Source organism: Calidris pugnax, unplaced genomic scaffold (genome assembly GCF_001431845.1).
Source record: "Calidris pugnax isolate Ruff unplaced genomic scaffold, ASM143184v1 scaffold50, whole genome shotgun sequence".
Lineage (NCBI taxonomy): Eukaryota > Metazoa > Chordata > Aves > Charadriiformes > Scolopacidae > Calidris > Calidris pugnax.
This window is the reverse complement of record NW_015090780.1, coordinates 3,813,812-3,839,834: the sequence shown is the minus strand read 5'-3', so window position 1 is coordinate 3,839,834 and position 26,023 is coordinate 3,813,812. Positions and strand designations below refer to the sequence as shown.

The following is a 26,023-nucleotide window of genomic DNA, read 5'->3' as shown; positions in this document are numbered from 1 at the left end:
CCCCGGGGGCGTGAGGAGCCGGGTCTGGCGGTGCGCTGGGCCGGGCCGGGCTGGGCTGGGGCGGCGCGGAGGGGTCGGCGGCACCGCGGGCCTCAGAACAAGTGCAGAGTCACGCAGGCCGAGCGGCTGCGGGCACCGGCCTCCGCCGCCCCACGGGGCCCGCGACGGGAGGGACGCTTCCAGCCCATGGGGCTCCATAGCAGCCCTGAGGGGTGAGGGCAGGGAGATGGGGCCGGGTGATGGCGGAGGGGCCGAGGGGGGACGGGGGCAAGTGGGGAATGACCTGTAATGGCTGCGGTGGCCTCTGCTCCTGAGCCTGAGGGAGCCCCAGGCAGTAGCTGGGCAGCAGCATTTGTATCCTTATCGGCACCCGGATTAATGAGGACAGGAAGCACATAGCCTAAACAAACCAGAGCTAATTAGCAGGATTCATTCTTGTGTAATAATGAAAAATAATTTCTCAGTAGCTTTCTTGCTGAAAAATGTTTTTAAGAGAACAGATGAAGCCTCTTCCCTCGGGGAGCGGGGTCTGCCCAGCGGCTCCTCCACAGGCCCGGGATTGGGGTCGCTCGAGTTGTGGGAGGGCAGGGAGCCCCCTCACTGAAACGGGTTTATTTTTGTAATATTTAGTAACCGCCGCCTCCCTGTGTTGACAGCCCTGCCCTGTACAGGTCTGCGGACGCGACCGTTGCGCTGTAAAAGCTGTAAATGGCAATAAAGGTGGTTTTGGAGACGCGCCGGCTGCGGCCTCTGCTTGGCGGGCGGGCGGGGGCGCCGCCATCTTGCGCCGCCGTGACACAGCAGGCGCTTGGGGCCGCCGCCCCTGAGTGACGGCCGCGCCGGCCAATGGCGCGGGGCCGCGGGGGCTCGCGTGCCGCCTTGCCCCACGGGGCCCGCGACGGGAGGGACGGGGCCGCAGGGGGCGGGGGGCCGGGATCCCTGCGGGGGGGCTGGAGCGGGAGCCGGGAAATGCTATAAGCAATTATAGCGCTTCTCGGGATGTAAAGGTCCCTGCCCCTGCGACCGTGATGGGAACGGAAGGAAGGAGGTCGGGGGGTCGTTTTCAGGTGCCTCGGCAGGTGGGCTCCTCGGTACCGGCACCGATCCCTGGCCTTCATCCCGGGTTCTGCTTTAGCTCTTCTGCATCACCCTGGGATCCCGCAGGCAGGGGCACAGATGGCTTCTGTGGAGCTCGTGTGATAAAGACTGAAATTTGGTATTGAGAGGAGAGAATGCCGGAGGGTTTCTCCTCACATCTGCTCTTTCTCTCTTCCCAGGATGTCTTCGGGCGCGTTATTTCCAAGCCTGGTGCCAGGCTCCCGGGGGGTCGGCGGCACCGCGGGCCTCAGAACAAGTGCAGAGTCACGCAGGCCGAGCGGCTGCGGGCACCGGCCTCCGCCGCCCCACGGGGCCCGCGACGGGAGGGACGGGGCCGCAGGGGGGCGGGGGGCCGGGATCCCTGCGGGGGGGCTGGAGCGGGAGCCGGGAAATGCTATAAGCAATTATAGCGCTTCTCGGGATGTAAAGGTCCCTGCCCCTGCGACCGAGATAGGAACGGAAGGAGGGAGGTCGGGGGGTCGTTTTCAGGTGCCGCGGCAGGTGGGCTCCTCGGTACCGGCACCGATCCCTGGCCTTCATCCCGGGTTCTGCTTTAGCTCTTCTGCATCACCCTGGGATCCCGCAGGCAGGGGCACAGATGGCTTCTGTGGAGCTCGTGTGATAAAGACTGAAATTTGGTATTGAGAGGAGAGAATGCCGGAGGGTTTCTCCTCACATCTGCTCTTTCTCTCTTCCCAGGATGTCTTCGGGCGCGTTATTTCCAAGCCTGGTGCCAGGCTCCCGGGGCTCTTCGAGCAAATACCTGGTGGAATTTCGGGCAGGGAAGATGTCGCTGAAAGGCAGCACCGTGACCCCCGACAAGAGAAAAGGCCTCGTGTACATCCAGCAAACTGATGACTCCCTCATTCACTTCTGCTGGAAGGACAGGACTTCGGGCAACGTTGAGGATGTGAGTATGGTTTTGGGTCTCAGTGCTGAGGTGTTAAGTTGGGGTTTGTCTTGTTCTTCTCCTGCTGGCTCTGCTGAAAGAGCTTCTCCAAGACAAATTAGGACAAGAATGCCACCGTGGCCTGACTTCCAAATCCTCTCTGTTCTGAAGAGCAAGGGGAAAAAGGTCTGGGGAGGAGGGCAGAGGTCTTTGGGAGGCTGAAAGGAGTGATCATGTATTTCCTCAAACATTTGTTTCTACCACCACGTTTTGCAGGATTTGATTATTTTTCCTGATGACTGTGAATTCAAGAGGGTACCTCAGTGCACCACCGGCCGTGTGTATGTATTGAAGTTCAAGGCAGGATCAAAACGACTCTTCTTCTGGATGCAGGTTTGTGGGAAGCCGGTAATAAAGGTCTTGGAACAAAATCCTCCCAGTTTGCCTCGTACCAAGAGCAACTTTCTTGCAGGAGCCGAAGACAGACAAGGACGAAGAACACTGCCGTAAGGTGAACGAGTATCTCAACAACCCACCGATGCCCGGGGCTCTGGGTGGAAATGCCAGCGGCGGCCACGAGCTCTCGGCGTTAGGAGGTACAGTCCATTCTCTGCTCCTTCACCTGAGAGGCTTTTTTTTGAAAAAAAAATTATTTTTAGAATAAGCAGTTACAGTTCCCTAGGAGGAAATTCCTGATGGCTTTGGAGGGTGAGTTGGGGACAGTGTTAATACCAGAAGTGTAAAACGTGGTTTTAGCAGAATAAACTGGGCTGTTATAAGAGGTGCAGGCTGGAAGTTAAGACTGCCAGAAGAAATCTCTCTTTGTTTCCAGCAGATTCTCTGGAGTCTTACCTCTTTATGAAGCCAAGTTACATTTATCTTTTATGAGCATCATGAATCAGTAAACACTTGAAACTGTTTTTTCCATACAGAATGTGATGCCAATTAATCTCCTGCTGTTTGAGCCGGAGTGCTGTGAAAAAAAACCTATGTGAATATGTTGTGTTTCAGAATGTTTTTGTTTTTAGGTGAGGGTGGCTTGCAAAGCCTTCTTGGAAACATGAGCCATAACCAGCTCATGCAGCTGATCGGACCAACGGGCTTAGGAGGACTTGGTAAAATGCTTTAATATCTTTATGCCAAAATGGTATTTTCTCCTGCCAGGTTAAATCTTACCTGACAATATTTTCAAGTAGTGCTATTGATTTGAATAGCGCTTCTTTCACCTGAGAAAGCAAAAGGCCCTGCCTCAAAGATGAGTTAAGGGGCAAAAAAAAAAGGATGCAGAAAATGAAGAGTACCAGATTCTGCTCTCAGAATCATCTGCTTCTTTTTTTTCCTCCCTTTTTTCAACCCCTCCTCTTCCTCCTAAATACTCACTGGAGCAGGGACTGAAAGCCAGGGTGAATGTCCCAGTTTGGAAGCTGTGGAGCTGCTCGTGTGTCTCTGACCCAGTGACTATTTGTGTGTGGAGCAGGAAGAGCAGAAGGGGGAGGCTGGAGCGTGTCCCCCCGGCGCTCTCTGCTCAGAGCAGCACGGCTCAGGTCAGGGCCTTCTCTCCTGGGCTGTGCTGGGGAGAGACTGAATCGTGGCGCTGTTTAAGGGGATGGGAGGTGTTGGAGTCCCTGTGGGGGCTGTTGGGAACCTTCTCCGTGCTCCAAGCCCAGCAGAGCATTTTCTGAGACCCTGGAGTGGAAGGAGGCGAAGGAGCGTGTGGCCGGTGGCGGTGGTTAAGGTTCTCTGCCTGGTTTTGTGAATCTGGCTTGTGTCTTTTTAGTGTCAGATGCCAATCTCATGTTAGTGTTGGAAGATTCTGGCTTTTTAGGATGTGTTTGGAAAAGATCTTCCTTCTCGAAGCTTCATGTGACTCCTGAGACTGCCTTCCTCTTCTTCTCCACACTTTTCCTCAGCAGCTCTTCTTCCTTTGCCTTTACATCTAGCCCTAAGACGTGAAGTTCACTCCTGTAATGCAGAGAAAGCCATCTGCCTGCCTCTGCGAGCGGTGGTGGTGGTGGTGGTGAATCCCTGTGGAGCTCTTCCCCCAGTAGCACCTTGTTCCTTTGCAGCTGGTTTGCATCTCTCAGGACTCTGCCTTTTTCACAAAGGAGCTTCCTTGCTCCTGGGGAAGGTTCTAGCGAGGACACAGGGAGCAGAGTGGTGTGTGGTACAGCTCGGCTGGCGTCACCCCGCAGTTCCTCCTGCTCTGGGAGCTCTGTGGTTAGTCAATGGGAGCATTGTGGCTCCGGGGAAGCGGGTCCTGGACCGAGGAGGGAGCTGGGGCTGGCTCTGACCTGGGGAGTTCTGCAGCTTCACTTTGCCAGGTGTTTGCTCGTGGAGCACTGTCCTTCTGTCCTCTGCTGGCAGAGAGATCTCAGGAGGAGGGTGATGAAGGCAGGTGCTTGTGCAGGGCCCTGTGTCTCAATGCGATACAGGAACCACCGGCTGGGAGGTGTTTGGCTGATGTGGCCCAAAGGAATTGTAGTGGGACAGTTGGTCAGTGACAACTCCAGTGACCCTGGAGGCTGCGGTATCTCCTGGGTAGTTGGGCTGTGTGGGTAGGGGGCACCGATTCTGATCTCTCTTGCTTTTGGCAGTTGGCTGAAAGGCTGAGTGTGGGTTTCCTGCTGTTTCCTGCTGTTGCTCTGCTGGGAGCACTCTGCTCGTGTGGGGTTGTCCTTCCTTTGAAGTGTGTAAGGACTGGGCTGGTTCTGCTGCCGCATCTCTGTGTTAGGTCTGGAGCTGCAAAACCTGGGGGGACGGGGGGGACTCAGAGGCTGCCTCCGTGACCTTCTGCTGAGGGCCTTGGCTTTAAGGATTAGAGGAAAGTTGGATTTTTGGAAACCAGTAGGTGAGAGGAGAGGGCTGTGTTACAGCAGTCACGTATGGATGGCACAAACAAGTCACTTTGTCCTTGTGTACATCTAGGAATTGAATCACTTCTAAAACGAGCGGCTCTCTCTAAGGCAGGTTTCTGACAGGGCAAACGAGCTGTTAATGCACAGGAAGGGGCGGGGGGGTTGGTCTGGGCTCTTTCACCCCCTCCTCCTTTATTTTAGCAAATAAAACCTTTCAGGTACAAGAGCGACCTCTCTAGAGCAGGGAGGTACAAAAACCCCAAAGAAAGACATTTCTAAACCTGTTCTCGCTTTATGTTTACGGAAGGTGGGCTGGGGGCGCTGACGGGGCCCGGGCTGGCCAGTCTGCTTGGAAGTGGGGGACCCCCGACCAGCAGCTCATCCTCAAGGTAGGGATCCCTCTGCTCCGGGGCCAGAGTCCTTTTGTACCTTAAAATGTCCCTTGTGTGGGAGGGATCGTGTCACCTCTCTGAAGTGGGGCAGGAGCTCGTCACATTGGAGGGGCCAGAAAAGCAGCTTTTCAAAATATGAGGGGCAAAGCTGTTTTTCTGGGGAATTAATGACACTAATTGTCTTCCCCAGCTCTCGCAGCCAGTCAGCTGCTGTGACACCATCTTCCACGACTTCTTCTACGCGCGTGACGCCCGCCCCGTCCGTCCCGGCGGCCGCCTCGGTCACCAGTCCCAGCCCCGCTCCCAGTTCGGGGAATGGGACCAGCTCGGCCACGAGCCCAACCCAACCCATCCAGCTGAGTGACCTCCAGAACATTTTAGCCACCATGAACGTGCCGGCTGGAGCGGGAGGACAGCAAGGTAACCCTCTTCTCACCTGGCAGCTGGGAGTCCTTCGGAGCTGTTGGACTCTCCTGTCCTCTTCCAAATTGCTTTGAAAGCTCTCTTAAATTGTTTTTTTGGCTCTTTTTTTCTTCATTTGAGTGCTGTTCCTTGGCTGCTTTGAGAGTCTTGTTCTCACTCTGAAGCTGAGAGAGGGAGAAGCGATGGTAGCAGCGTTCTAACTGCGTTTCGGTTCTCCTCTGAAGAGATCACTTGGCTTATGTGACAAAAAGGTGGGGTTTTGGGCCCAGTCTAACAGCTGGCTGGTTTTTTTTCATCCTAGTTGACCTGGCGACTGTTCTGACTCCCGAGATCATGGCCCCCATCCTGGCCAACGCCGAGGTTCAGGAGCGGTTGATGCCTTACCTCCCCTCGGGGGAGTCCCTGCCGCAGACGGCGGAGGAGATTCAGAACACGCTGACGTCCCCGCAGTTCCAGCAGGTGGGTGCCTCGTGGTGGGGGGAGCGGTTCTCCTTCCCTCCCCTCCCTGTGCTGGGGTCTGCCTGCCCTGGGTTTTGGGGTTAGTGACAGTGTTGAGCGCAGGGAGTGGCTCTGGGGAAGGGAAGAGATTTAACGGAGCACTCGTTCTGCCTTCCCACCATCACCCAGGGGCAGATCACAGGTTTTTGAGTTCTGGAATTGGGTGGTCCCTTTCTCTTTATTATAAATGTTCTGGCAAATGACAGGAGCAGGAGCAAATTCCTTATTCCTGGTCAGCAGTAGCTGGTCAGCGGTGTCCCTAAGGGTCACAGCAAGTGACTGACAGGAAGAGATGCTGGTGTTCACAGCAAATCCCTTGTTTCTGTTGAAACACAAGTTCTTGTGTTTCAAGAGGAGGTTCAGGCTGCATATTAGGAAAAATTTTTTCACTGAAAGGGTTCTCAGCCCTTGGAATGGGCTGCCCAGGGAGGTGGTTGAGGCCCCATCCCTGGAGGTGTTCAAAAGCCGGGTTGATGTAGTGCTGGGAGGTATGGTTTAGTGATGGTGATGCTTCTTGTTTGTTGTGCGGGTGTCTATTTTTGTCAAAATTAGGTTGACGGTTGGACAAGATGATCTTTAAGGTCCCTTCCAACCTAGAAGATTCTGTGATTCTTAATTCCGGGGCTGGCTGCTGTGATTAAAGCTGATGTGTCTCGGGCCAGTTTGAACTGGTTGCACTGATTGACTGAAATTTGTCAATCTGCAAAGTTTCCATGTCCAGGGAAGACTGGTTTTAGTTCAAACTGTGGCAGCTCTTCTGTGCAGCTGACACTCAGCCCCGGGGGCTGTTTGCAGGTGGTGTTTTGCTGGAGCAGCTGCCTGTTGGTACAGCCCTGGGCTGTCCCTGCGCTGTGGGGCCTGGTGGGGTGTGCCCCTCTCCTGGGGCTGCAGGAACCTCACAGGAAGGTGGTGCTGATGCTGTTGCCTCCTGTTGACAGGCCTTGAGCATGTTCAGCGCTGCCCTGGCCTCGGGGCAGCTGGGCCCACTCATGAGCCAGTTTGGGTTACCCACCGAGGCCGTGGATGCCGCAAATAAAGGAGGTAAGTGGTGGGTGTTGGGGGGAACACCGCGGTTTGTTGGGGTGGGGTTTTGGGGGAGTGTCTTGGTTTTTTTTCCCACTGGACACAGCCATTGCCTGTGGGATGTGACAGTTGGCTCCTGTGAACCTGCCAGGAGCCAGCTCTTGCCCTGCTCTTACACTGAGCTGGTGCCCGTGTTCCCCAGCAGCCACAGAGCACCCTCAGACACACATTTGATCCCCAGCAGCCACAGAGCACCCTCAGACACGCGTTTGGAGACTGGTGTGCTGAGCATGGCCCCCTTTTCGTGACAGACTGTGACCCCAGGGGTGTCACAGTCACCTTGTTCAGCACCACCTTTTTTTTTTGTGGGAGCCTTTAATGGTTCAGCTGAAATGAGTGAAGGCTGGAGGGGCCCCCACCGAGGGGAGGGGGGTGGGTTTTCCCCAAGGAGCTTTTAGCTCCTGTTCCATTGCTGAGGGGATGGTGGTCTGAGGGCGCCTGTGCAGAGAGAGCCAAGTGTGTGTTTTGTAGTGAATGCGTGTTAAAATTTTCCCAGTGAGTAAAGTCTTGCTAAATCAACTCTTTACTTCCCAAATAATTGGAGCTTGACCTCGTGCAGACAATAAACTCCAGCCCAGAAGGTGCAAAGTTAAATAATGAACACCCATGTTTTAACTTGCAGATGTAGAAGCGTTTGCCAAAGCGATGCAGAACAGCGTCAAGTCAGACCAAAAGGAAGGAGACTCCAAGGACAAGAAAGACGAAGAGGAAGATATGAGTTTAGATTAAGTTATTTGCTCTTCCTTACAGATACTCCTAGATACTAACTTAAGCAACTGCAGTAGGATTACTAACTTCATATTATGCTTATATAAATCTACAAATAAAGGAATTTTCTTTATCTGCCACACTGTTCTCAGTGTGTTTAACACAAATGCAGAGAAATACAACTGGAACAGCCCCGTCTGTGTGACTCCCGAGGTGCTGGGGATTCCTCTCCCCCCTCTCCATCAGCCTCGTGCTGACTCCATCAGTAAAGAGAACGAGTAACATAAAACTTTATTCGACTCCAAAGTATGTACCAGTGATTTACAAAGACCATCTTTAATACTACAACTTAAAAACAGGTCATAATTACATTGGTTTAAGATGGACATGTTAAAAACCCATTTTACAATATTTACCCTTCATAAAAAAAAAAAGACCAACCCCACAACATACATAACAATATAAGTTATAAGTCCATGTCAGAAGCAAGAATTTGTCCCCAGGTGGCTAAATATATATATATATACACACACAAATAGATATCTGAGGTGTAAGTGCACAAGTGAGGGCGGTGGCAGGAGGAGGAGTGGTTCAGGGGAAGGTGTGGGGCAGGAGTGGGGCTGGGCAGGAGAAGGCCACGGGGGGCTGAGGGGGGGACACCCCGTCCCCAGCTCCGAGGTCACTTTTGTGTCTCCCCTTCCAAGCAACAGCCTCGTGCTCCCCCCCCAGCCCAGCTCTCTGCACCCACCAGCGCTGAGCAGGAGCCAGGGTTGTGTCTTCCTGCTCCCCCAGCCCCCTTCCTTCCTTTCTTTTGATTTTTATAAATTAATCTGATGAGAAGATGCTAATTCTGTGAACAGAATTTTGTCCGAGTTCCCCCCTCGGAGCGTTTCTCCTGGCAGTGGCAGGTGAACCGAGACCGCCCTCGGGGGGAGGTTAAATGAGTCCTTGCTTATAAAAACACAAAAGTGACGGAATTAATCCAGTTTGTCCTAATTGCATTTATTATAAACCAGAATCTGCCGCCCTTAGCAGAAGACAGTCTGTGACTGTTATTAATAGCCTCGAGTGTTCTGTGAACTAAATCTACGTGCGTTGTGAGCATGGGGTGAAGGGAAAGGGGATTGGGGACGCGCTGCTCCGGCCCCCGCGCTGCCGAGGACACGGGGGCCCTGTCACCACGTGCCACGAGACCTGTCCCAGCCCCGCGGCCACCGGGGAAGGGCTCAGACCCGTCTCCACATCCCGCTCCAACTTTTTGGTTCTATTTGTGAAAGCTGCCCCCAAAACGCCCCCTTCTCCCCACCTTCCTCCCCGGATTCCTGGCCTCCCCCCCCCCTCTGGTTTTGGCCCCAGAGTTGCACCTGCAGCCACTGGAGATCAGGTGTGTCTGACCACATCCAGGAGGTGACATCTGGGGCCCAGCTGTGGGTCAGGCTGGACACGGAGGTGGCACTTACTTATGGCACGGGGCAACCCCTAAGGCCAACGGAGCCCCTGACGGTCCCGGCGCGCGGCAGGTCCAGGTGGCTCCGGTTCATCACCAGGTTCCTTATGCAGCCCACGTAACGAGGCAGAGGAGGGAACAGAGACACGTGGCTGGTCCTGTCCGGCTCTGCAGAAGGAAGAGGTAAAAGCCCCGTTGGTCTGGCTCTAACAGGGGACTCAGTGCCTCTGTCCCGCCCCTGGGACAGTCTCTCCCTTGGCTCTGGGGAGAGCAATGGCTCCCAACTCACCTGGTAGCCCTCCCAGGGAGAAGGTGGCCCTGGTGCTGGGTGCCGGAGGCTGGCTGGGTCCCACCGTGTAGTTGCCTTCAGTGTCCACATCAACCTGGATTACGTTCTTCCATTTGGTAACTTGGAAAGAAAACAAGAGTTAGTGGCGCTGCCTCACCCAGAGAGTGAGTCCCCCTCCGTTCTCCAGCCCAGCCCAGCCCAGTGCTGGAGCTGAGCAAAACCCCTGCCTGGACCTGGCCTGGCTCCTAGGAAACACTCAGAGCCTGGAGAACTGCCCCAAAAATCTGTCCTTTGGCCACAGCAGCCACCCAGAAAGCACCGGCTCCTTCTCCAGTGCAGAATCTTGCAAACCCCAGTCCCAGCTGTGATCTTTGAGCCCTCCAGACACTCTGCCCCAGGGCAAATCCAGCTCTCGCTTTGAGCAGGACACGATGGTCCTGGATGGAACCAGAACCGTGGGACATCCCTGGTCTCACTGGCTGCTCCATCACCTGGGGAGACACCCCTCTCTCCTGCCCACCACACCCAACAGCGCTAACAAGATCAGGTGCAGACTCTTACTAATTAGGAAATGACTTAATAGCACTACAATCTTCCACATTAAGTGCAGGTGGGAGCTGGGGTTTAAATACCCGAGGAAGGGCCCTGGGCTCTCCCCAGGAGATGGAGGTGAGTGGAGCAGTGTCCCCAGAGCCCAGTGCTGGCCGTCACCTCACCTGCGATGCTGTGCCACTGCCCGTCACAGAGAGATGGGCACGTCACCGACGCGGAGAACTCGTCAGCCCCAACGTTGGCTCTCACAGTGACCTGGTGAGTGAGACAAACCCAGTAGAGCTCAGTGGGATGGGTGGGAAATGGCCACTGTCTGTAGAAACCTGTGGGGAAGCCACCCTCCCAGTACCTTTGTCTCCTCCATGTACAGGAGAAGATGGTGGCTTCTCCTTGTGCCAATGTAGAAGATGAGGCCAGAAGCACTGCGGGGACGGACCTCCAGTGTCACCTCCAAGTCCTGCTCGGTCATGACCGTTTCAGCTGGAAGAGAAATACCACTGGTGAGGAGAGGGACAAGGAACCTCCTCTGAGTACTGTCCCTGCCAGTCCCAGGGCTGTGGGAGCCAGCCCAGGCTGTGGGGTACCGAGGACGATGGACCCGCCACCCGCAGCGAAGAAGACCCCGTTCTCCAGTGCACCCTCGTAGCACGGCGTCACCCCGAAGGTGCGTGAGGGGGCACCCAGGGGCCTCCCATCCAGCTGTGGGTTCCTCAGGCAGCCATCAAAGCTGGAGGCAGATGCAACCTGCAGAGAGAAGCCACAGGAGTGAGCACAGAGCAGCCAGAACCCAGCAGGCATGGCCTGATGCCACCGGGCTGGGAAGGGGCAGAGATGGGGTGATGCCATGGGACCACCAAGCCCTTACTGGTACGTGAGCCTTGGCTTTTCCAGCTGGGACACCCCCCACATATAAGGGGGTCCGGGCCACAAAGAGCCCTGCGGTGGCCACTGCAACACTCTGGGCTCGCAGCCCATCGATGACCAGTTGAGCTCTGCTCTGGTCTCTGCTGAAGAAGACCTACAAGGACCAAAAGTCAGTGTCAGTGCTGGGGGCTTCCTGGGTCAGGAGAGGACCTCAGCTCGGAGGTTCAGCCAGCCCTGGCTGTGTTTTTGCTGTCCCCTTTGGGGCCAAGCCCCAATGGGACCACGAGTGTCCCATCTGCAATTAGGAAGCGGTGCAGGGCTGCACCCAGCTGACTCCTGTGGGGGCACCTGGTGATGGGGGAGTGACGTGGCCTGGGGAGGTCCCACCAGGCCCCAACCCTCTGCTCACCGTGTGCCACCGCCGGTCCCGGTACTTGTCCTTGCTGCGGATGCGCAGCCGGCGCCCGCCGACGTCCAGCAGGAAGACAAAGCGCCCGTTGGAGACAAAGAGAGCCATGAAGGTGCCCCGCTCACCCGCCACGTAGAAGAGCAGCCCGTTGGAGGAGTTCAGCTTCACCTCCAGGGAGAAATGGGACCTGTAGGGACAGGGGGGTGATGGCAGCAGCCTGCTCCCCCATGGCAAGGGACGCCTGCTCCCCAAGCGATGGGCCCCAGGGCTGAGCCAGTGTGGGGCGAGCAGGGGACGAGCCTCACCTGTGGCCAAAGGAGGCTGGGATCTCCTCGAACTCCCAGCGACTGCTCGGGGCACCCCCAAAGCGGAAGGTGCCCCCGGCTGCGCGGGGCTGGGGGTGCAGCCGGCAGAGCCCGTCCTGATCGTGTCGGCGGTCCTTTGAGGTGGGCCTGCCTGGCACCTACATGAGATACACCAAGGGATGGAGCAAGGGGAGGACCTCTGAGGGTGTCATGGGGCAGATGTGCTCAGCGACGGGGCAATAGTGGCATCTGGGGAGGACGAGGAGGAGGTTGTGGGGCGTTTCAGCAGCTGCTCGTACCTTGGGTTTCCTCCTGTCCTTCTTTGGAGTGACTCTGAGCTGCTGCGGCTGCTCACCCCAGGGACAGCTCATGGTGACGTTGATATTCTCCACATTCTGCTGCAGGTCCACCACCGTCTGTGGCTCTGTTGTCCTACACACAGAGAGAAGAAGAGGTCCCTGTCACCGGGCCAGCTGGGAGGTGGGCAGGGGCTGAGCCCAGCTCTCTGGAAGCGGCACGGAGACACTCACCGCTTGACAAAGACGTTCCCGATGCAGCCGGTGAGGTTGCTGAGTGCACCCGGCTCCGGCGAACCCCCCAGCTGGAAGAGCAGCCGCCCGTCCTGCCGCCGCTGCCGCCGGCTGGGCCCGGTGCCCGCCGTGGTGCCCTGCAGCTCATCGTCCACGTAGAGCCGGACCCTGCGGGGAACGAGCAGCGTGGGGTGAGTGTGTCCCCACGGCCACCCCCCTGCCACCACCCCTGCTCCACCACCACACGCACCCAAGGCCATCGCTGTAGAAGGCCACGTAGTGGGTCCTGTCATCTGCATAGGCGTTCTCAGTGGTGACTTCGGTTCCCAGCAGGTTCAAGGCCAGCTGGCCCCTCTGGAGGGACACCCGGCACGTCCCCTCCTGCAGAAGGAACCACCCCATTGCTGTTCCATAGCTGACCCCAAGGAAGGGCCCGTTTCCCCGCTGCCCTCCAGGAGCTCAGGGCACAGATCTCACCGCGGACTCAGGCCCTGGCCCCACCAAAATCCCTCCCTTTCCCAAGAGGGAGCAGCACCATCCCCAGAGCAGGAGCCACCATTTCTGCCCGACCGCCAGGACACCCGGGGGAGGGCAGGAGGACACCCAGGGAAGGGCAGGTGCCCACCTGGGTGGTGTGGTGGTAGAGCAGCCCCTCACGCTGGCTTGTCCGGAAGCTGAAGCCGCTGTAGAAGTCCCGCAGCCCCGGCACGTCCTTCAGGGCCAGGGTCAGGTAGCCATGGCCATGGACACTGACTGAGCGAGCCACCTGTGAGGGACACCATGGAGACAAGGTGAGAGCCCGGCCCTGGCGTTGCAGGGGTGCTGGGAGGATGACGGAGGTGCTCAGGGTCTGGCTGGTGCTGAGGTCTCCCCAACTGCGGGGCACCTCACCATCACCCCTCCACGCCGAGGACTTGGGGTTTATGCTTGTTTCTGTGACCCCCCCCTGGCTTGTCCTGGGTGGTCCTGCACCCACTTTCCCCAGCCTGTTGGGGCTTTGTGCTTACCAGAAGGTCCGAGGTGCACCCGTAACTCACGCCGACGGTGCTCATGCGCTTCAGGTCAACGTATTTGCCGAGAGCCTTCAAGCCCTTCATGCAGCCCCGGATGGGCCCACCCGTGGGGAAGAGGGCTTTCAAGCTGTGGGAGAATCAGGTGCTGTTATGAAGCAGGACCCAGCCCTGTAGCCCTTCAAACAGAGGGAAGGACCCATGGTGGCCACGGCTATCTCCAGTGCCTCAGGCACAAGGCTGCTCCAAAGCACCCAGGCAAAGGAGGACTATATGACACCCATCAACCATCATATTCCTCACCAGAGATGGAGACATCCCATATTCAAGCCCACAATCATAGGCAGGAAGAGGAAAGCTCCACCCCCAGAGCTCCAGCAGGGCCCCAACCTCCCTGGATGTGGCTGGGAAAGGACCAGGGCCACCCAGGGTCACTGGAGAGGAAGATGTGGACTGTCCCACCCCACCGCAGGCTGGACCCACCTGGGGGGCAGCACAGCCGGGGGCACACCACCCAGGTAGTAGGAGACAGCATTCTCCAGGGAGTTCTCCTGCTCCACCATGAAGATGGTGAGGCGCTCCAGCCGCACCAGGATGCGCTTCTTATTATTCATTTTGAGGAGGAAAATCTGGATCTGGAAACAGAGCAGAAAAAAATGATCCGCCAGCCTGGGACAATTAGGTCCATCACAGGACAGTTCATGGCTCCAGTCAAAGAACTTCTTGCAGGTGCCTGCTGTCCTCCCCCTAAACAAAGAGTCTGGGTGCCCCCTCTGGAGGAGGAGCCCCCCAAGTGAGCCAGGCAGGCGACCGCTCCCCCTTACCGCTTTGTTGGTGGTGCTGCTGATGGTGAGGGAGGAGGAATTGCTGCTGGGTTTTGCCATCTCCAGGCCGGTGCTGAAGTCGTAGTAAAGCACCAGCTTCCCATCCCGGATGGCCAGGCACAGGAACTGACCCTGGAGAAGACAGGATGGACACTCAGCCCCGTGTCCCGGTGCCCAGCACCCACCCTGACCTGCCCTTCAGCCACCAGTGGGAGCAGGTCTCACCACCAGTGCCTTGACATATAACTGGGACAATTATTGGGGATTTATCTGCACAGGGATGGCACTGCCTGGCCCTGTGAGCCCTGGCCCAGCTCTGAAGTGTGCACGGGTGCTCTCGGAGTTCAGAGGAGTCCCTCTGGCACCAGGCAAGTGTCTGCCTCTGCTGGGAGGTCTGGGTCCAGCCAGCAAAGCACTGGACCTCAAAGCAGCACTGCCATGTCCACAGCCCTCTTCTACCCAGCGCCCTGAACTGGGAACGCCCCAGTCCACCAGCTGGGGGATGGATGAAGGCTCCCCAGGGCAGCAAGCACCTGCCTGGTTCTCCAGAAAGAAGAGGATGCCATTGTAGGAGACCACCCGGATCTCCTGCTCGAAGCGCTTGGTCGTGCCAAACTGGCTCTCAAACTTGATCTCCGCATAACCCGTGCCATCAAAGTAGGAGCCGTCAGTCAACCAGGGGTCTCCTGTGGACTTGGACCTGAGCCACACAAAGAAGAGGCCCAAGGCATCACTCCAAAGCCAACTGCCATGCTCTGGGGCAGCCAAGGGTGAGGGTAAGCGCCGTGGACCAGAGCAGCTCCCAGCCTGGGTGCAGTGCCCTACCTCGCACAGGGCTTCTCGGCGGTGGTGTCCAGCTGGAAGGTGCGTTGGAAGTTGTAGAGGCTCACCACCTCCTCGTTCAGTGTGTCTAGCTCCAGGCACCCCCGGTAGTTGGGGTAGCGCAAAGTGGGAGGAGGCTGGGAATGACACCAGACAGACAGGGCAAGTTTGATCCTGGCTTTCCCATGAAAACAAGGCTTTTCCTCTCCAAGAAGCTCCAAAGGTATCGCTGATACCTCCTAGAAAACCGAGCCTCCCTCCCTGCTGCCTGTCTCACCGTGAAGCTGGAAGGGTAGCCACCCACGTAGAAGACCACGTTGCGCGGGTCGAGGTTGAGCAGCCCCTGCTCCCCCTTGGCCACGCTGTCTCCCTTGGTCTCGTGCACCGTCTGCCTCTCCACGATCACCGACATTTGCCCATACTGCAGGATCCTGCAGCAGGGAGGGGTGGTCAAGACAAGGGAGAACCCCAAAAGGGAGCAAACCCCCTGAGCAAAGGCCTTCCCCACGCAGTCCTACCAAAAAGGGGGGCACCTCCCAGTGGGGAGCCCCCCAGCAGCAGTGTACTGAGAGCACTCAGTGCTGCCACAAGGCTGAATGGACCCTCCATGGTGACCTTCACCTTTTCTCTCCTGCAAGTACTGTGTCATGGAGGGTCTGGGGGTAAGGCACCATCTCCCTGCTCTTTTTTTGCGGTATCTCAGTGTTGATCATTTAGGGATGACTGCATGATGGAGTCCACAGCACCTCTGCAAGCCCAAGGCCTGCCTGGGCTTGAGGACAACACTACCTGCATCTTCTGCAGGGACAATCTCCCACTGAACTTCCTTGGGATGTGTCCCATCCGTCTCCTACCTGTTGATGCTGATGGTGGCAAACTGCTCCCCAATATCCTCATCAACGGTGAGGGATGCTGGCTCCTCATTGCCCAGTTTGTAGATCCAGTGCACTTTGTGGTCCTTGAGCACGATGCCCAGGTAGTCTCCAGTGGCCTGAGAGCAGGATGAGAGAGGGCCACGTGCTGGCATCCAGGACAGGCAGGAGCACCAAGTCATGCTCTCCCTGGTGCTCCCAGGGCCACACTGGCCAAGCAGTGGTTCTCTCCATCCACCTCCAGCCAGGCTGATGGTTGCACCCAGGGCCTGTTTATCAACGGTGAGGGATGCTGGCTCCTCATTGCCCAGTTTGTAGATCCAGTGCACTTTGTGGTCCTTGAGCACGATGCCCAGGTAGTCTCCAGTGGCCTGAGAGCAGGATGAGAGAGGGCCACGTGCTGGCATCCAGGACAGGCAGGAGCACCAAGTCATGCTCTCCCTGGTGCTCCCAGGGCCACACTGGCCAAGCAGTGGCTCTCCCCATCCACCTCCAGCCAGGCTGATGGTTGCACCCACGGCCTGTTTGCGCTCCCCACAAAGGTGGGGGAGCAGGCGAAGGGCAAGGGGCTGACATCTAGGTGTGATCCCCCCCGTTGATGCCACCAACATGGGCCCCCCTGCCCGCACGGCCCCGTCTCACCTCCCGGCTGCCCAGGTACAAGATGAACCGCCCCTCCTCTGCCCCGTCCTGCCGGCCCCTGGGCTCAGGGTTTTGGATGTAGAACTTGAGGGAGGTATAGGCTGCCAAGTCCTGCAGGTTGGTGGGCATCCGGACCTGCACACCTGAGCTGCCGTTGAACTTCATGGGGACTTTCACCTGGAGGGAGAGAAATCCAGACCCACGGCACTGGAACCACTGCTGCGGCCTCTCATCACGGCCAGCTTCACCGAGCCAAACCATTTCCTGGAGTATTCCTGTGAGAAAAGGCCTGGTGGCCCCAGAGCTCTTCTAGATACCCCTCCCATCTGCATGCTACTCAGGTGAGCCCTCAATCCACCCTGAGCCCCCCGCACCCTGTGCAGAGCTCTCCCCCTCCCGTGACCCACCTTGCTGGCGGCGTTCCTCGCCTGCGTGATGAGCTGCCGGATCCGCACAATGTTCTCCGACACCGTGGCGTTCTTGTTCCTCCTGTTCTCCAGGCTGCTCAGCTTCCCCAGCAGCAGCGGGATGGTGCTTTCCAGGCTGGACACTGGGGTTGGAGAGAAGGCAGGGGGTTTTGAAGGTTAGCAAGGAAAGGGAGACGTGAAGCTCAGGTAACTTTGAGACACGCAAGTCAGCGCAGCAGCAGCTGGGAGCAGAGTCACAAAATGACCCCCTAAATCCAGCAGCCTTGATGGGGTGGGGTGTGCAAATGCTCTAGAGCATGCAATCTGCAGTAAAGATACAGGTGACACAGTCACTGCAGGGAGAGAAAAAAAATAAAGGGCCAGAACTAAAACCACCCAGTGCTGGCTGCTGCCTCCCTCTAACTTGGCCTGGAGCTCCAAAGCAGAGTTTTCAAAAGCACAGAGCTCTCTGGGGACATCTGTCCACGCACTGGCTCGTGCCAGATGCAGCCCTGGCAGCCCAACACTCACCAGATTTCCTGGCATCCTGGACTGCCTGGTTCAGGTCTTCGTTTCGAAGGCCTCCGTACTCGTCTTTCCACTCATCCAGATTCTTCTTCATGGTGCTCAGGGTATCTTCCACTCTTGCCGCTGTTTCGTTGGCCTCAGCAGCTGCTGCTTTGGCATTCTGGATCATCTCTTTCGTGTCCTCTGGAAAGAAAGCAGAAAAAAAATCTCTGGGATGGCCAGGAGCAGGGAGAAAGCACCCTTGGATCACAGCCTGGGCAGGAGGAAAGGAGCAGAGAGAACCAGCCAAGCTACCCCAGGACAAACCTTGGTCCCTGCCCAGCATGTCCTGCACAGACTGGAGCTGGCTCAGGAGCTGGTCCTTCTTTGCACGGAGATCAGCCAGCTTGTCCTTTGCTGTCTGCAGAGTGCCTTTAATCGCTGCAATTAAAGAAATGCGTATGTTGCGTGTCGAATACCAGCCCAGCCCGAAGGACATCACACCCTGCAAGAAGCCCCTCTCACCCCCATTGAGTTTTCTCTGCTCTCTCCTCACAGCCTCCTCCAGGTTGCTGCTGTTCCTCTTCAGCTCTTTAGAGATGGCCCCAAGGTTTTCTGATATGACACTCTGTAAAGCAAACACGTGCTGCCCAGGACTCGGAATTCAGGTGTCTGGTGCTGACTGCACACACACTCCCCACGCCACGTACCATCAAAGCCTCGCTGGCTGCCTCATCGGCGTCGTGGGCCGCTCGCTCCGCTTTTTTCACAGCTTCAATGATGCTGGCGTAGGCGTTGGAGGCATCGACCGCCCGCTGGATAAAGCCATCCTGGTTTGTGCCCTGGATAATGCTGTGTTGGAAGATGAAGCCATCAAGATCACAAACTGCTCAGGCTGGGCTCTTGCCCATGTCCCCGCAGACAGACCCCTTTGGGCTCCTCATCACAACATGTGCTCCAGGATAAAGCTTTGGAGATGGTCCCCGCTGCTCCCCTGCCATGGTGTGGGGCTGCAGTTTCCCACCCCCAACTCTGGTAGGACACAGTCAGACTAATGAGCGCCAGGACCAGTGCCTCACCTGGACAGGTTCCTTGCGAGCTCATCCAAGAGCCGGGCATGTTCCTCTGCCTGCTCCACGATGGGGATCTTGCTGCTGGCTGGGGAGAACTTCTTGACCCGCTCTGTCAGGGGCAGCTTTGCCCCATCCAGCAGGGCTGCCAGCTTCTCATACGCCTGCAGGGACACACGTCACTCATGAGGGCTGCCAGCCCCTCGCGCTCTGCCCGTGCTGAAGTCCCTCCATCACTCACCTCCTTTGCACTCTCCATCTTCTGTAGGAAGTCTGAGACCTGGGCCAGGGAGTCCTTGGCCATCCTCAGGGTCTCCTGCACCAGCACATGCTGCTTCTGGAGCTCACGGCTCTTTTGCTAGACACAGCAATGTGGGGTTACACACCAGCAGGGATGGGGTGGCCCCCCCCTCGCTGCATGGTGGTGTGGGACCACCTGGTGAAGCTCTACCTGACTCTCCTCCAGGTTGTTGCGGTTCAGGCTGTTCAAGTCCTCCGTCTGCCTGGTTTTGTTGACGGCCTCGTTGAGGGCATCGCGGAGATCCATCAGCTGGGAGCTGTGCTGGGCCAGCCGGTCCCGGATGCTGGCCACCAGGTCCTGGTTGGACTCCCAGCGGGCGTGCAGCTCGCTCTTCACCCGGTGCAGCACTGAGGACCAAGGACACGAGAACTGCTGTAATTCATTCTCCTGCTCCTGTGGCAAAGGGCTCTTTCTGTGCTTGGCTGTGGAAAAGCCTTGTTCTGGTCTCACTTGGCAGGAATCAAGGCCAGAAGTGACCATTTTCCATCCCTCCTCCCTCCCTCAGCCTGGACAGCACAGGATCTCATGCAAATTATCTCCAAACCCCCAGTGCTGGGGAGAAGGATGGGATTTCTTTCAGAAAGACACCCAGCCATGCCTGAGAGGCTCCAGCTGATGGAGAAACCCCACCTGAGGCCCGTTCCAGTGCTTGATTACTCCCACTGTGAACAAATTAACTTATTTTTAGCAAGATCTAGTTTATAATTCCAGCTGCTGAACTATGTTTGGCCACCGCCTGTTAGTCAGAAGCATTTGCTCCTGCAGCACCAGTGTGCCCAGTTGTGCAGTGGGAGCACAACCTCGGACCTTGCTCCTGCATCCTGCGGATGCCCTCAGGACGGCAGAGCTGCTGATGGTGGTGGGTTGTTACACTGAACCCCTTTCCTGGGACAGCAAATATGACAAACATGGGGTGACTTATTCACAGCTGCAGTAATGGTAACTCCTGGTTCTCAGAGTTATGGCTTTGGGCCATCAAACAGAACTACCCAGTCTGTACAATCTGCTCTAAAATTTCTCTTGGGAAAAGGAACCAAAAATGGAGTGTTACGGAGACTCTAAAACTACTGTAGAACTTTTTTTGGGGTGCCTGTTTATTAACAGGACTGTCCAAACACGGTGTGTAGCATGTTGGTGTGTAGCATCGGCATGGGTTCCAAGCCAGGCTACCAGGAATGGACAGACCCAGCAGGATCTGTGCCACCGACTCACACTTCTGAGCCTCCTCATGCTCGCGCCGTGCCAGCTCCTCCTGGCTGCCCAGGCTCCGCTCCTTCATCTCCCTCAGCATTCTTTCCACCTCGGCCATCTTCTGCCGGAACTCCTCGGTGGAGGTGGTGCTGGTGTTTGCTGCCCCAAACCTGGCCATCTGCCGCACCAAGTCTGCGGAGAAATCCACATCCCCCATTAGCACGGGCCAACCCAGGTCCTTCACAACCCCCTCGAGATCTTTCCTCTCTCACATCACCCTCAGCAAACTGCACCCAGCTTTCATGCAGGACCCAGGCACCTGAACTGCTTGACATCACCCAGAGGTACTGCCCCACTTCTCTCTCTGTGGCTACTAAGAGTAATGTGCTACAGCCCAAGAATTGGTTTGTGGCTTTATCTCCTCTCCTAGATCCAGTCACTCCCTGCTTTGCTAAATCTCTCCCGAAGCTGTAGTGCAGATTGCCCCAGTTTTATGCATTTTAATAACATTTGTGTTATTTTAATATGTTTTTTTTCCAAAGATTGCATTGAGCCAAACAGCTGGGACTCACAATAAGCCCGGTCAGAATAAAAGTCAGAATTCTGCAGGGATCCCCCATTTCATTTTTCTTTCCCCTTGTTTTCTCCATGGCTCTTTCTAAGTGATGCAGCACTGAATGCTGGTCTGAAAGCGAGGAGCATGGCATTCCCAGCAGGAAAAGCCCCACAGAGAGCCCTCCTCACCCACCTGCGATGCCGTTCTGAATGGTTCGGATGTTGAGCAGGAGCTGCTCCCCCCTCTGGTAAGTGTCTCTGGTGTGCTGCTCGATCTGGTTTGCTTCTCTGTGAGTCATTGTCATCTACAACAAAAAACACTGGTTTAGCTGAAGTTTGAGATTAGGTTTTATGGAATTCGTCAGCGGGAAAGGTATTCCCAAAAGGATTACAAGGCTTGGGAATGTGCAGCTTTTGAAGTTCTTGAACTACATCTCCTCCGACAGCCTGCCCCGTGCTGCTCACTGCCATTCATCTCGTGATGCTCTTATTTAGCACTTTTGGAGAAGCACAAGCAATAAATGCAGCTCCAGTGCAACAGGCTCTGGACCCTGGAAGAGTCCCAAGAGCACAGAGGACAGCACTGTCCTGCACTCCTAACACAGGAAAAGCCCCAGAGCCAGGCCCACCTGGGGCCTGAGCAGGACACCAGAGGAGACAGAGGGCTGCAGTGTGATGGTCAGAGCGTAGGCGTGTGCAGACACACACATACACAGAGGCAGTTTGTCCGTGCAGCTGCCCCGGGACGTACATCAAGTAGAGAATTTTCCCTCTCCCTTAGAAAGTGAGCCAACAGTTTATAAATCAAATCAAATCCAATCAAATCTTTCTCAGTTTGTAAGTTCTTTGAAGACACAACTGGTGTTCTTTAGACTATACAGACTGCATCCTGCAAAAGGCGTTGCTGTCCTGGGGCCTCTGAGCACTGTTACAACAAAGAGGGTTGACTCATTTGCTGATGGGGTCCAGGCTCTCCCTGCCACAGCACGGATACATCCAGGACTGACCTACATGTTTATGTTCCTTCCTCATACGCTCCTTCTATAAACGACATTTTATTGAATTTATTTTCACTGGCCAAAGTTGGAGCTGCCTCAAAAGCAAGTAATAAATCAAGAAACAACCATAAACATCACAAGATGTTTAACAGCCCTCCAAGGGAGGAATGCAGGTAATCTAGCTGGGCATCAAAGTAAGAGACCCCGACACCCAAGCCTAGTGCTGGCTGGACAGGAGATCTGTCCTGCCTGGATTGGTCTCCTCAACTGCCTCCAAACCCCTCATTTTAGGTAAAAGGAGGGACTCGTGCTCTAGAAAAGGAAGATGGAGAAATATATACTTTGTGCTGCAGTGCGTTCAGGTCCTGTGTGAGGTCCATGCTCTCATCCTCCAGCTCATCAGCCCTTTGCCTGACCTTGTTCCTGGCTCTGTGGTACTCACGGAGCTGATTCTGGGAAAAAAAGAGACAAAATCAGGCAAACGGGCCAGGAAACGTGGGCAGAAAGTGATGTTAAACCCTCCACGTACAGCGACAGTCATCATAGTGCTGTTGAGGCCGTGGAGGCGAGCCCAGGCGATGGAGCTGGCGTTGAGGTTCACCAACTGACTGCGAATGGAAGGGAAGGACCTCTCGATGTTCTGCAGATCCTCCAGCAGCAGCAGGACACAGCTGTCACACACTGCCAGGGGAACAGAGCCATCAGCACAGGCCCTTTCCTGGGGCTTCCCTCACCCCTTTCCCCCCAGGAGCACAGGACACAGACCTTCACACCTCACGCTGTCCGGGCCGTTTGCCACGGGGATCTCGTGCTCGTGTGCGCAGACGTCGCACTGCTTCCCCGTCAGCCCGTTGGAGCACGTGCACTCGCCGGTGCGCGGGTCGCAGGAGCCCCCTCTGCACTCACACCCTGCCGAGTTTAATAACAGGGACATGCCCGTGGCATCACTTTGTGCCCTCACCACCCGAGAGAGGGCAAGGAGCGGGTCTATTCCAGCTGTGCAACTGCATTGCTGCATATCCACACGCTGGGGGTCTCCCCATGTAACCCAGCAGCGTGCACAGGACCTCAGGGAGTAGATTGTCACCATTAAGGATGTGACAAGCCCATGGGCCACCAAAACCTTGTCCCACTCCTCCACACAGGACCCAGCCCCCAGGACTCACGTGTGCAGCCGCTCTCGCTGAAGCCCCAGTAGCCCGGGGCACACTGGTGGCAGCGCGAGCCGCTGACGCCGGGCAGGCAGCTGCACTGCCCCGTCTGTGCGTGGCAACTGCTCCCCACGGCTCCGACGTCGCAGTCACACCTCCGGCAGCCGGAGCATCCCTCGAAGCCATAGTAGCCCTCCTGGGGAGAAGCAGGACAGTGGGTGCCCTGTTCAGCAAGAGGGCACTTGTCTTCCCTCCTGGGGCAGGCTCAGGTGATGTGGGACCCCAGCCTTGCTTTCTAGGAGTGTTTTTACCACCACAAAAGCCATATTAACACGGCCAAGATGTACAGGCAGATTATACAAACCCAGCCTTAGTCATCTGCTCATGGGGCTGGGGACATGGGGGCTGCCCCTCGTCCCCGTGCTCAGGACAGACACCATCCCAGCAGGCAGGTGGCCCTTACCTCACAGCGGTCACAGTGCTGGCCTGTCACTCCAGTCTTGCAGAAGCACTGGCCAGTTCGTGGGTGGCACGAGTCAGTCCCACAAGGCGAGCAGTTGCACTCTGCCAGGGAAAAATACACCCAGTTATACAATGAAGAGCTCCCTCAGCCCCTCACAAACCTTATTCCCAGTGGAATCCCATTTCCCCCTTATCCCAGTCACAGCAGAGACAGAGCCTCTCTCCTCCTGGATTTGCTCCTCCCGACAACTTATTCCCACAACAGCTCCCTTTTGTGAGCTGCAATTTGGGGGTGATGAGCAGCGTGGGAGGGGGCTGTGCAAAGCCCCACACCGAGGGAGCACCAGCACCACTGCTGCGGGAGCTACTCAGGGTCCAGCTGCTCCAGCCTGGGGACAGTTTGGCAGCTCACATTCAGGGGTGGATGGAGGTTGTGGAGTTGTGACACTGGGGGCACGTTTTGTTTTTTCTCTTATTATCATCTTTAGAGAATGCTGGCAATGTGTTCATGGATTCATGGATTTGACAAAGTTGGAAGGGACCTCTAGAGATCATCCAGTCCAACTCCCCGGCCAAAGCAGGGTTGCCCAGAGCACATCACTCAGGAGCATCCAGGCAGGGCTTGAAGATCTCCAGAGAAGGGGACTCCACACCCTCCCTGGGCAGCCTGTGCCAGGGCTCTGCCACCCTCACCATAAAGAAGTTCCTCCTCATATCTGAGTGGAACTTTCCATGTTCCAGCTTGTGCCCGTTGCCCCTCGTCCTATTGCTGGAAGCCACTGAAAAGAGTCCGGCTCCATCATCCTTCAACCCACCCTCTAGGAACTTGCAAACATAGATGAGGTCTCCCCTCAGCCTTCTCTTATCGAGGTTAAAGAGCCCCAGCTCTTTGAGCCTTTCCTGGTAAGGGAGGTGCTCCAATCCCTTAATCATCATAGTTGCCCTACGCTGGACCCTCTCCAGCAGTTCCCTGTCCCTCTTGAACTGGGGAGCCCAGAACTGGACGCAGGATTCCAGTTGTGGCCTCCCCAGTGCAGAGCAGAGGGGGAGAATGACCTCCCTGTTCAACCCAGTGTGTGACTCCCTGGGGCGACGCATGGCCTGGCTGAGGTGCCAAACACGTCCAGTGGGTCTGTCCATCCCCCCTGCCGGTGCTTGCTGCCCACCCCACTCACGTGTGCAGTTCTTGGCCACCACCGCGTCCCCGTAGTAGCCGGGGGCGCAGAGCTCGCAGCGGGCACCGGCCGTGTGGTGCATGCAGCCCGAGCAGGCGCCCGTCAGGGAGTCGCAGCTGCTGAACAGCATGTTGGGATCCGTGTTCCCGCTGCAGTCGCAGGGCTGGCACGAGCTGCCGATCACCAAGGGGTTGCCGTAGTACCCCGGGGCACACCTGGAGGAACACGGCAAGTTCAAACACCCTCAGGGCACGGGGAGGGATCCCTGCAGCTCACACCTGCACCGTGCTTGAGTTGTGCAACTGCAACAGCATCCAGCACTTGTGGCTGCTGCAACCTTCAAGGATCTCAAAGCACTTTGTGTTTCGCCTCGTGATACCTCAGAAAGGTGCCTTTATCACAGGTTGCAAGTTAAGGCAAAGCACAGCCAAGGAATACACCCACCCTAACACAATATATCAGCCCTAGAGACAGCAATAGGGCATTTGCAGGCTGAAAAGGACTGAAAGAAATCCCACCAGAGCTAAGCACAGTGGGGGCAGAGCCACCCCTTTCCTCTTCAGTCTCCACTCGGAGTGGCTGCAAGGGACTAGTGCATTTGAGGCCCCCAAACACGGTGCCATCACCCTTACCTCTCACAGTTGGGTCCAGCGTAGCCAGGCTTACAGAGACACTGCATGTTGGAGCCCTTGTGGACACAACCGACAGCAAAACTGAAACGATAAAGGGGTGAACAGAAGGTGCAGTTACCCCTGACGTGGTGCCAGGGGAGCCGACCACTTGGCGTGGGCTGCTGGGGCCTGAGGGAAGAGGCCACGGACATGGTTTGGGGCCCTGGACAAGGCTGGCACTGGGACACCTGCCAGCACCCCGATGTGGCACAGCATGGCTCCCAGCAGTTTAGCAGTGAGACCAAATACCCAGTCCCATCCGAGGGTACTTACTTGTTGGAGGCAACTGAAAGAGGGCAGGGACACCCAACACACTGCAGGGGTTCCTCGGCAGAGCGGCTGCCCATGTAGCCATCCTTGCATCGCTCGCAGTGGTCCCCCTCTGTGTTGTGCTGGCAGTTCTGCGAGGAAAAGGTGGACCACAGGCTCAGCACCGACAGCAAGAAATGGTGCTTCAGATATTCTGGATGCTTCTGTCCTTCCTCTTTCCCAGAATGTCACCCTGAGCTGACTCTGAGTGGGACCACCCCTGAAGTGGCACCTGCAGCTAATGCTCCAATTTAGGCACGGTCCTGCCAGCTCAGCTGGTTTGTGAAGAGCTTTTTAATTGCACACTACAGACCTTACAACCCCAAAATATCACGGTGTTTTACTGGTTACTTACAAGGCATATCCCAGAGCCCGGCAGGCACTGATCTGAGTGGCCGTTGCAGTGACACGGGATGCATTTTCCCAGGAAGAGCCCCTTGGTGTCCCTGTAGTAACCTGGAGCACATTCCTGAGGAGAGAGAAAAAGATGGAGATACGAAAAACAGCCTGATATATTCAGGCAAAGAGACTAATTTAGTTTCCATAACAGAATTCCCACAGGGATGTACTGATGAAGAGATTAAAAGCAGCAACAAAGATTTTTCAGTGCACTTTCTTCCTGCTTCTCGTCAACAGGAGATAACTGGCCAGACAGAACGACCTGGCTCTTCCAAGGTACTGCAAGCACTTAATTTTGCTCTGCAGCACCTGAAT

At 56.4% G+C, this 26,023-nt stretch overlaps 2 protein-coding genes across 3 annotated transcripts in view; one reads left to right on the top strand and one right to left on the bottom strand.

The window, feature by feature from the left end:
- The first annotated feature begins 1,539 nt into the window (after positions 1-1,539).
- On the top strand, positions 1,540-8,086 carry ADRM1 (adhesion regulating molecule 1). Of its 2 annotated transcripts, XM_014956053.1 has the most exons (9): positions 1,540-2,008; positions 2,264-2,380; positions 2,460-2,583; positions 3,016-3,102; positions 5,150-5,231; positions 5,425-5,654; positions 5,959-6,116; positions 7,094-7,196; positions 7,861-8,086. In XM_014956053.1, exons 1-9 carry the CDS (start codon positions 1,799-1,801, stop codon positions 7,965-7,967), a joined length of 1,218 nt encoding a protein of 405 aa, XP_014811539.1. In that variant the 5' UTR covers positions 1,540-1,798; the 3' UTR covers positions 7,968-8,086. The 2 variants fall into 2 exon arrangements, with proteins under 2 accessions (XP_014811539.1, XP_014811547.1); XM_014956061.1 differs by lacking the exon at positions 3,016-3,102 and having other exon boundaries at positions 1,541-2,008.
- Positions 8,087-8,208: 122 nt separating this feature from the next.
- LAMA5 (laminin subunit alpha 5) overlaps positions 8,209-26,023 on the bottom strand; it is a 103,818-nt gene continuing 86,003 nt past the window's right edge. The window contains exons 42-80 of the mRNA XM_014956075.1: positions 25,665-25,778; positions 25,274-25,401; positions 24,962-25,042; positions 24,330-24,544; positions 23,156-23,256; positions 22,708-22,888; positions 22,307-22,450; positions 22,071-22,222; positions 21,883-21,993; positions 20,737-20,848; positions 20,010-20,180; positions 18,948-19,144; positions 18,738-18,854; positions 18,506-18,660; positions 18,137-18,278; positions 17,952-18,054; positions 17,754-17,867; positions 17,451-17,630; positions 16,920-17,062; positions 16,513-16,689; positions 15,853-15,989; positions 15,276-15,429; positions 15,002-15,135; positions 14,714-14,876; positions 14,177-14,308; positions 13,836-13,987; positions 13,350-13,482; positions 12,968-13,108; positions 12,593-12,723; positions 12,343-12,510; positions 12,112-12,244; positions 11,813-11,970; positions 11,508-11,694; positions 11,100-11,252; positions 10,819-10,978; positions 10,584-10,714; positions 10,399-10,489; positions 9,683-9,802; positions 8,209-9,561 (exon numbers count right to left, since the gene is read on the bottom strand). Of these exons, the coding sequence (XP_014811561.1) occupies positions 9,407-9,561; positions 9,683-9,802; positions 10,399-10,489; positions 10,584-10,714; positions 10,819-10,978; positions 11,100-11,252; positions 11,508-11,694; positions 11,813-11,970; positions 12,112-12,244; positions 12,343-12,510; positions 12,593-12,723; positions 12,968-13,108; positions 13,350-13,482; positions 13,836-13,987; positions 14,177-14,308; positions 14,714-14,876; positions 15,002-15,135; positions 15,276-15,429; positions 15,853-15,989; positions 16,513-16,689; positions 16,920-17,062; positions 17,451-17,630; positions 17,754-17,867; positions 17,952-18,054; positions 18,137-18,278; positions 18,506-18,660; positions 18,738-18,854; positions 18,948-19,144; positions 20,010-20,180; positions 20,737-20,848; positions 21,883-21,993; positions 22,071-22,222; positions 22,307-22,450; positions 22,708-22,888; positions 23,156-23,256; positions 24,330-24,544; positions 24,962-25,042; positions 25,274-25,401; positions 25,665-25,778 (5,571 nt within the window). The 3' untranslated portion in view covers positions 8,209-9,406. The remainder of the gene's footprint in view (positions 9,562-9,682; positions 9,803-10,398; positions 10,490-10,583; positions 10,715-10,818; positions 10,979-11,099; positions 11,253-11,507; positions 11,695-11,812; positions 11,971-12,111; positions 12,245-12,342; positions 12,511-12,592; positions 12,724-12,967; positions 13,109-13,349; positions 13,483-13,835; positions 13,988-14,176; positions 14,309-14,713; positions 14,877-15,001; positions 15,136-15,275; positions 15,430-15,852; positions 15,990-16,512; positions 16,690-16,919; positions 17,063-17,450; positions 17,631-17,753; positions 17,868-17,951; positions 18,055-18,136; positions 18,279-18,505; positions 18,661-18,737; positions 18,855-18,947; positions 19,145-20,009; positions 20,181-20,736; positions 20,849-21,882; positions 21,994-22,070; positions 22,223-22,306; positions 22,451-22,707; positions 22,889-23,155; positions 23,257-24,329; positions 24,545-24,961; positions 25,043-25,273; positions 25,402-25,664; positions 25,779-26,023) is intronic.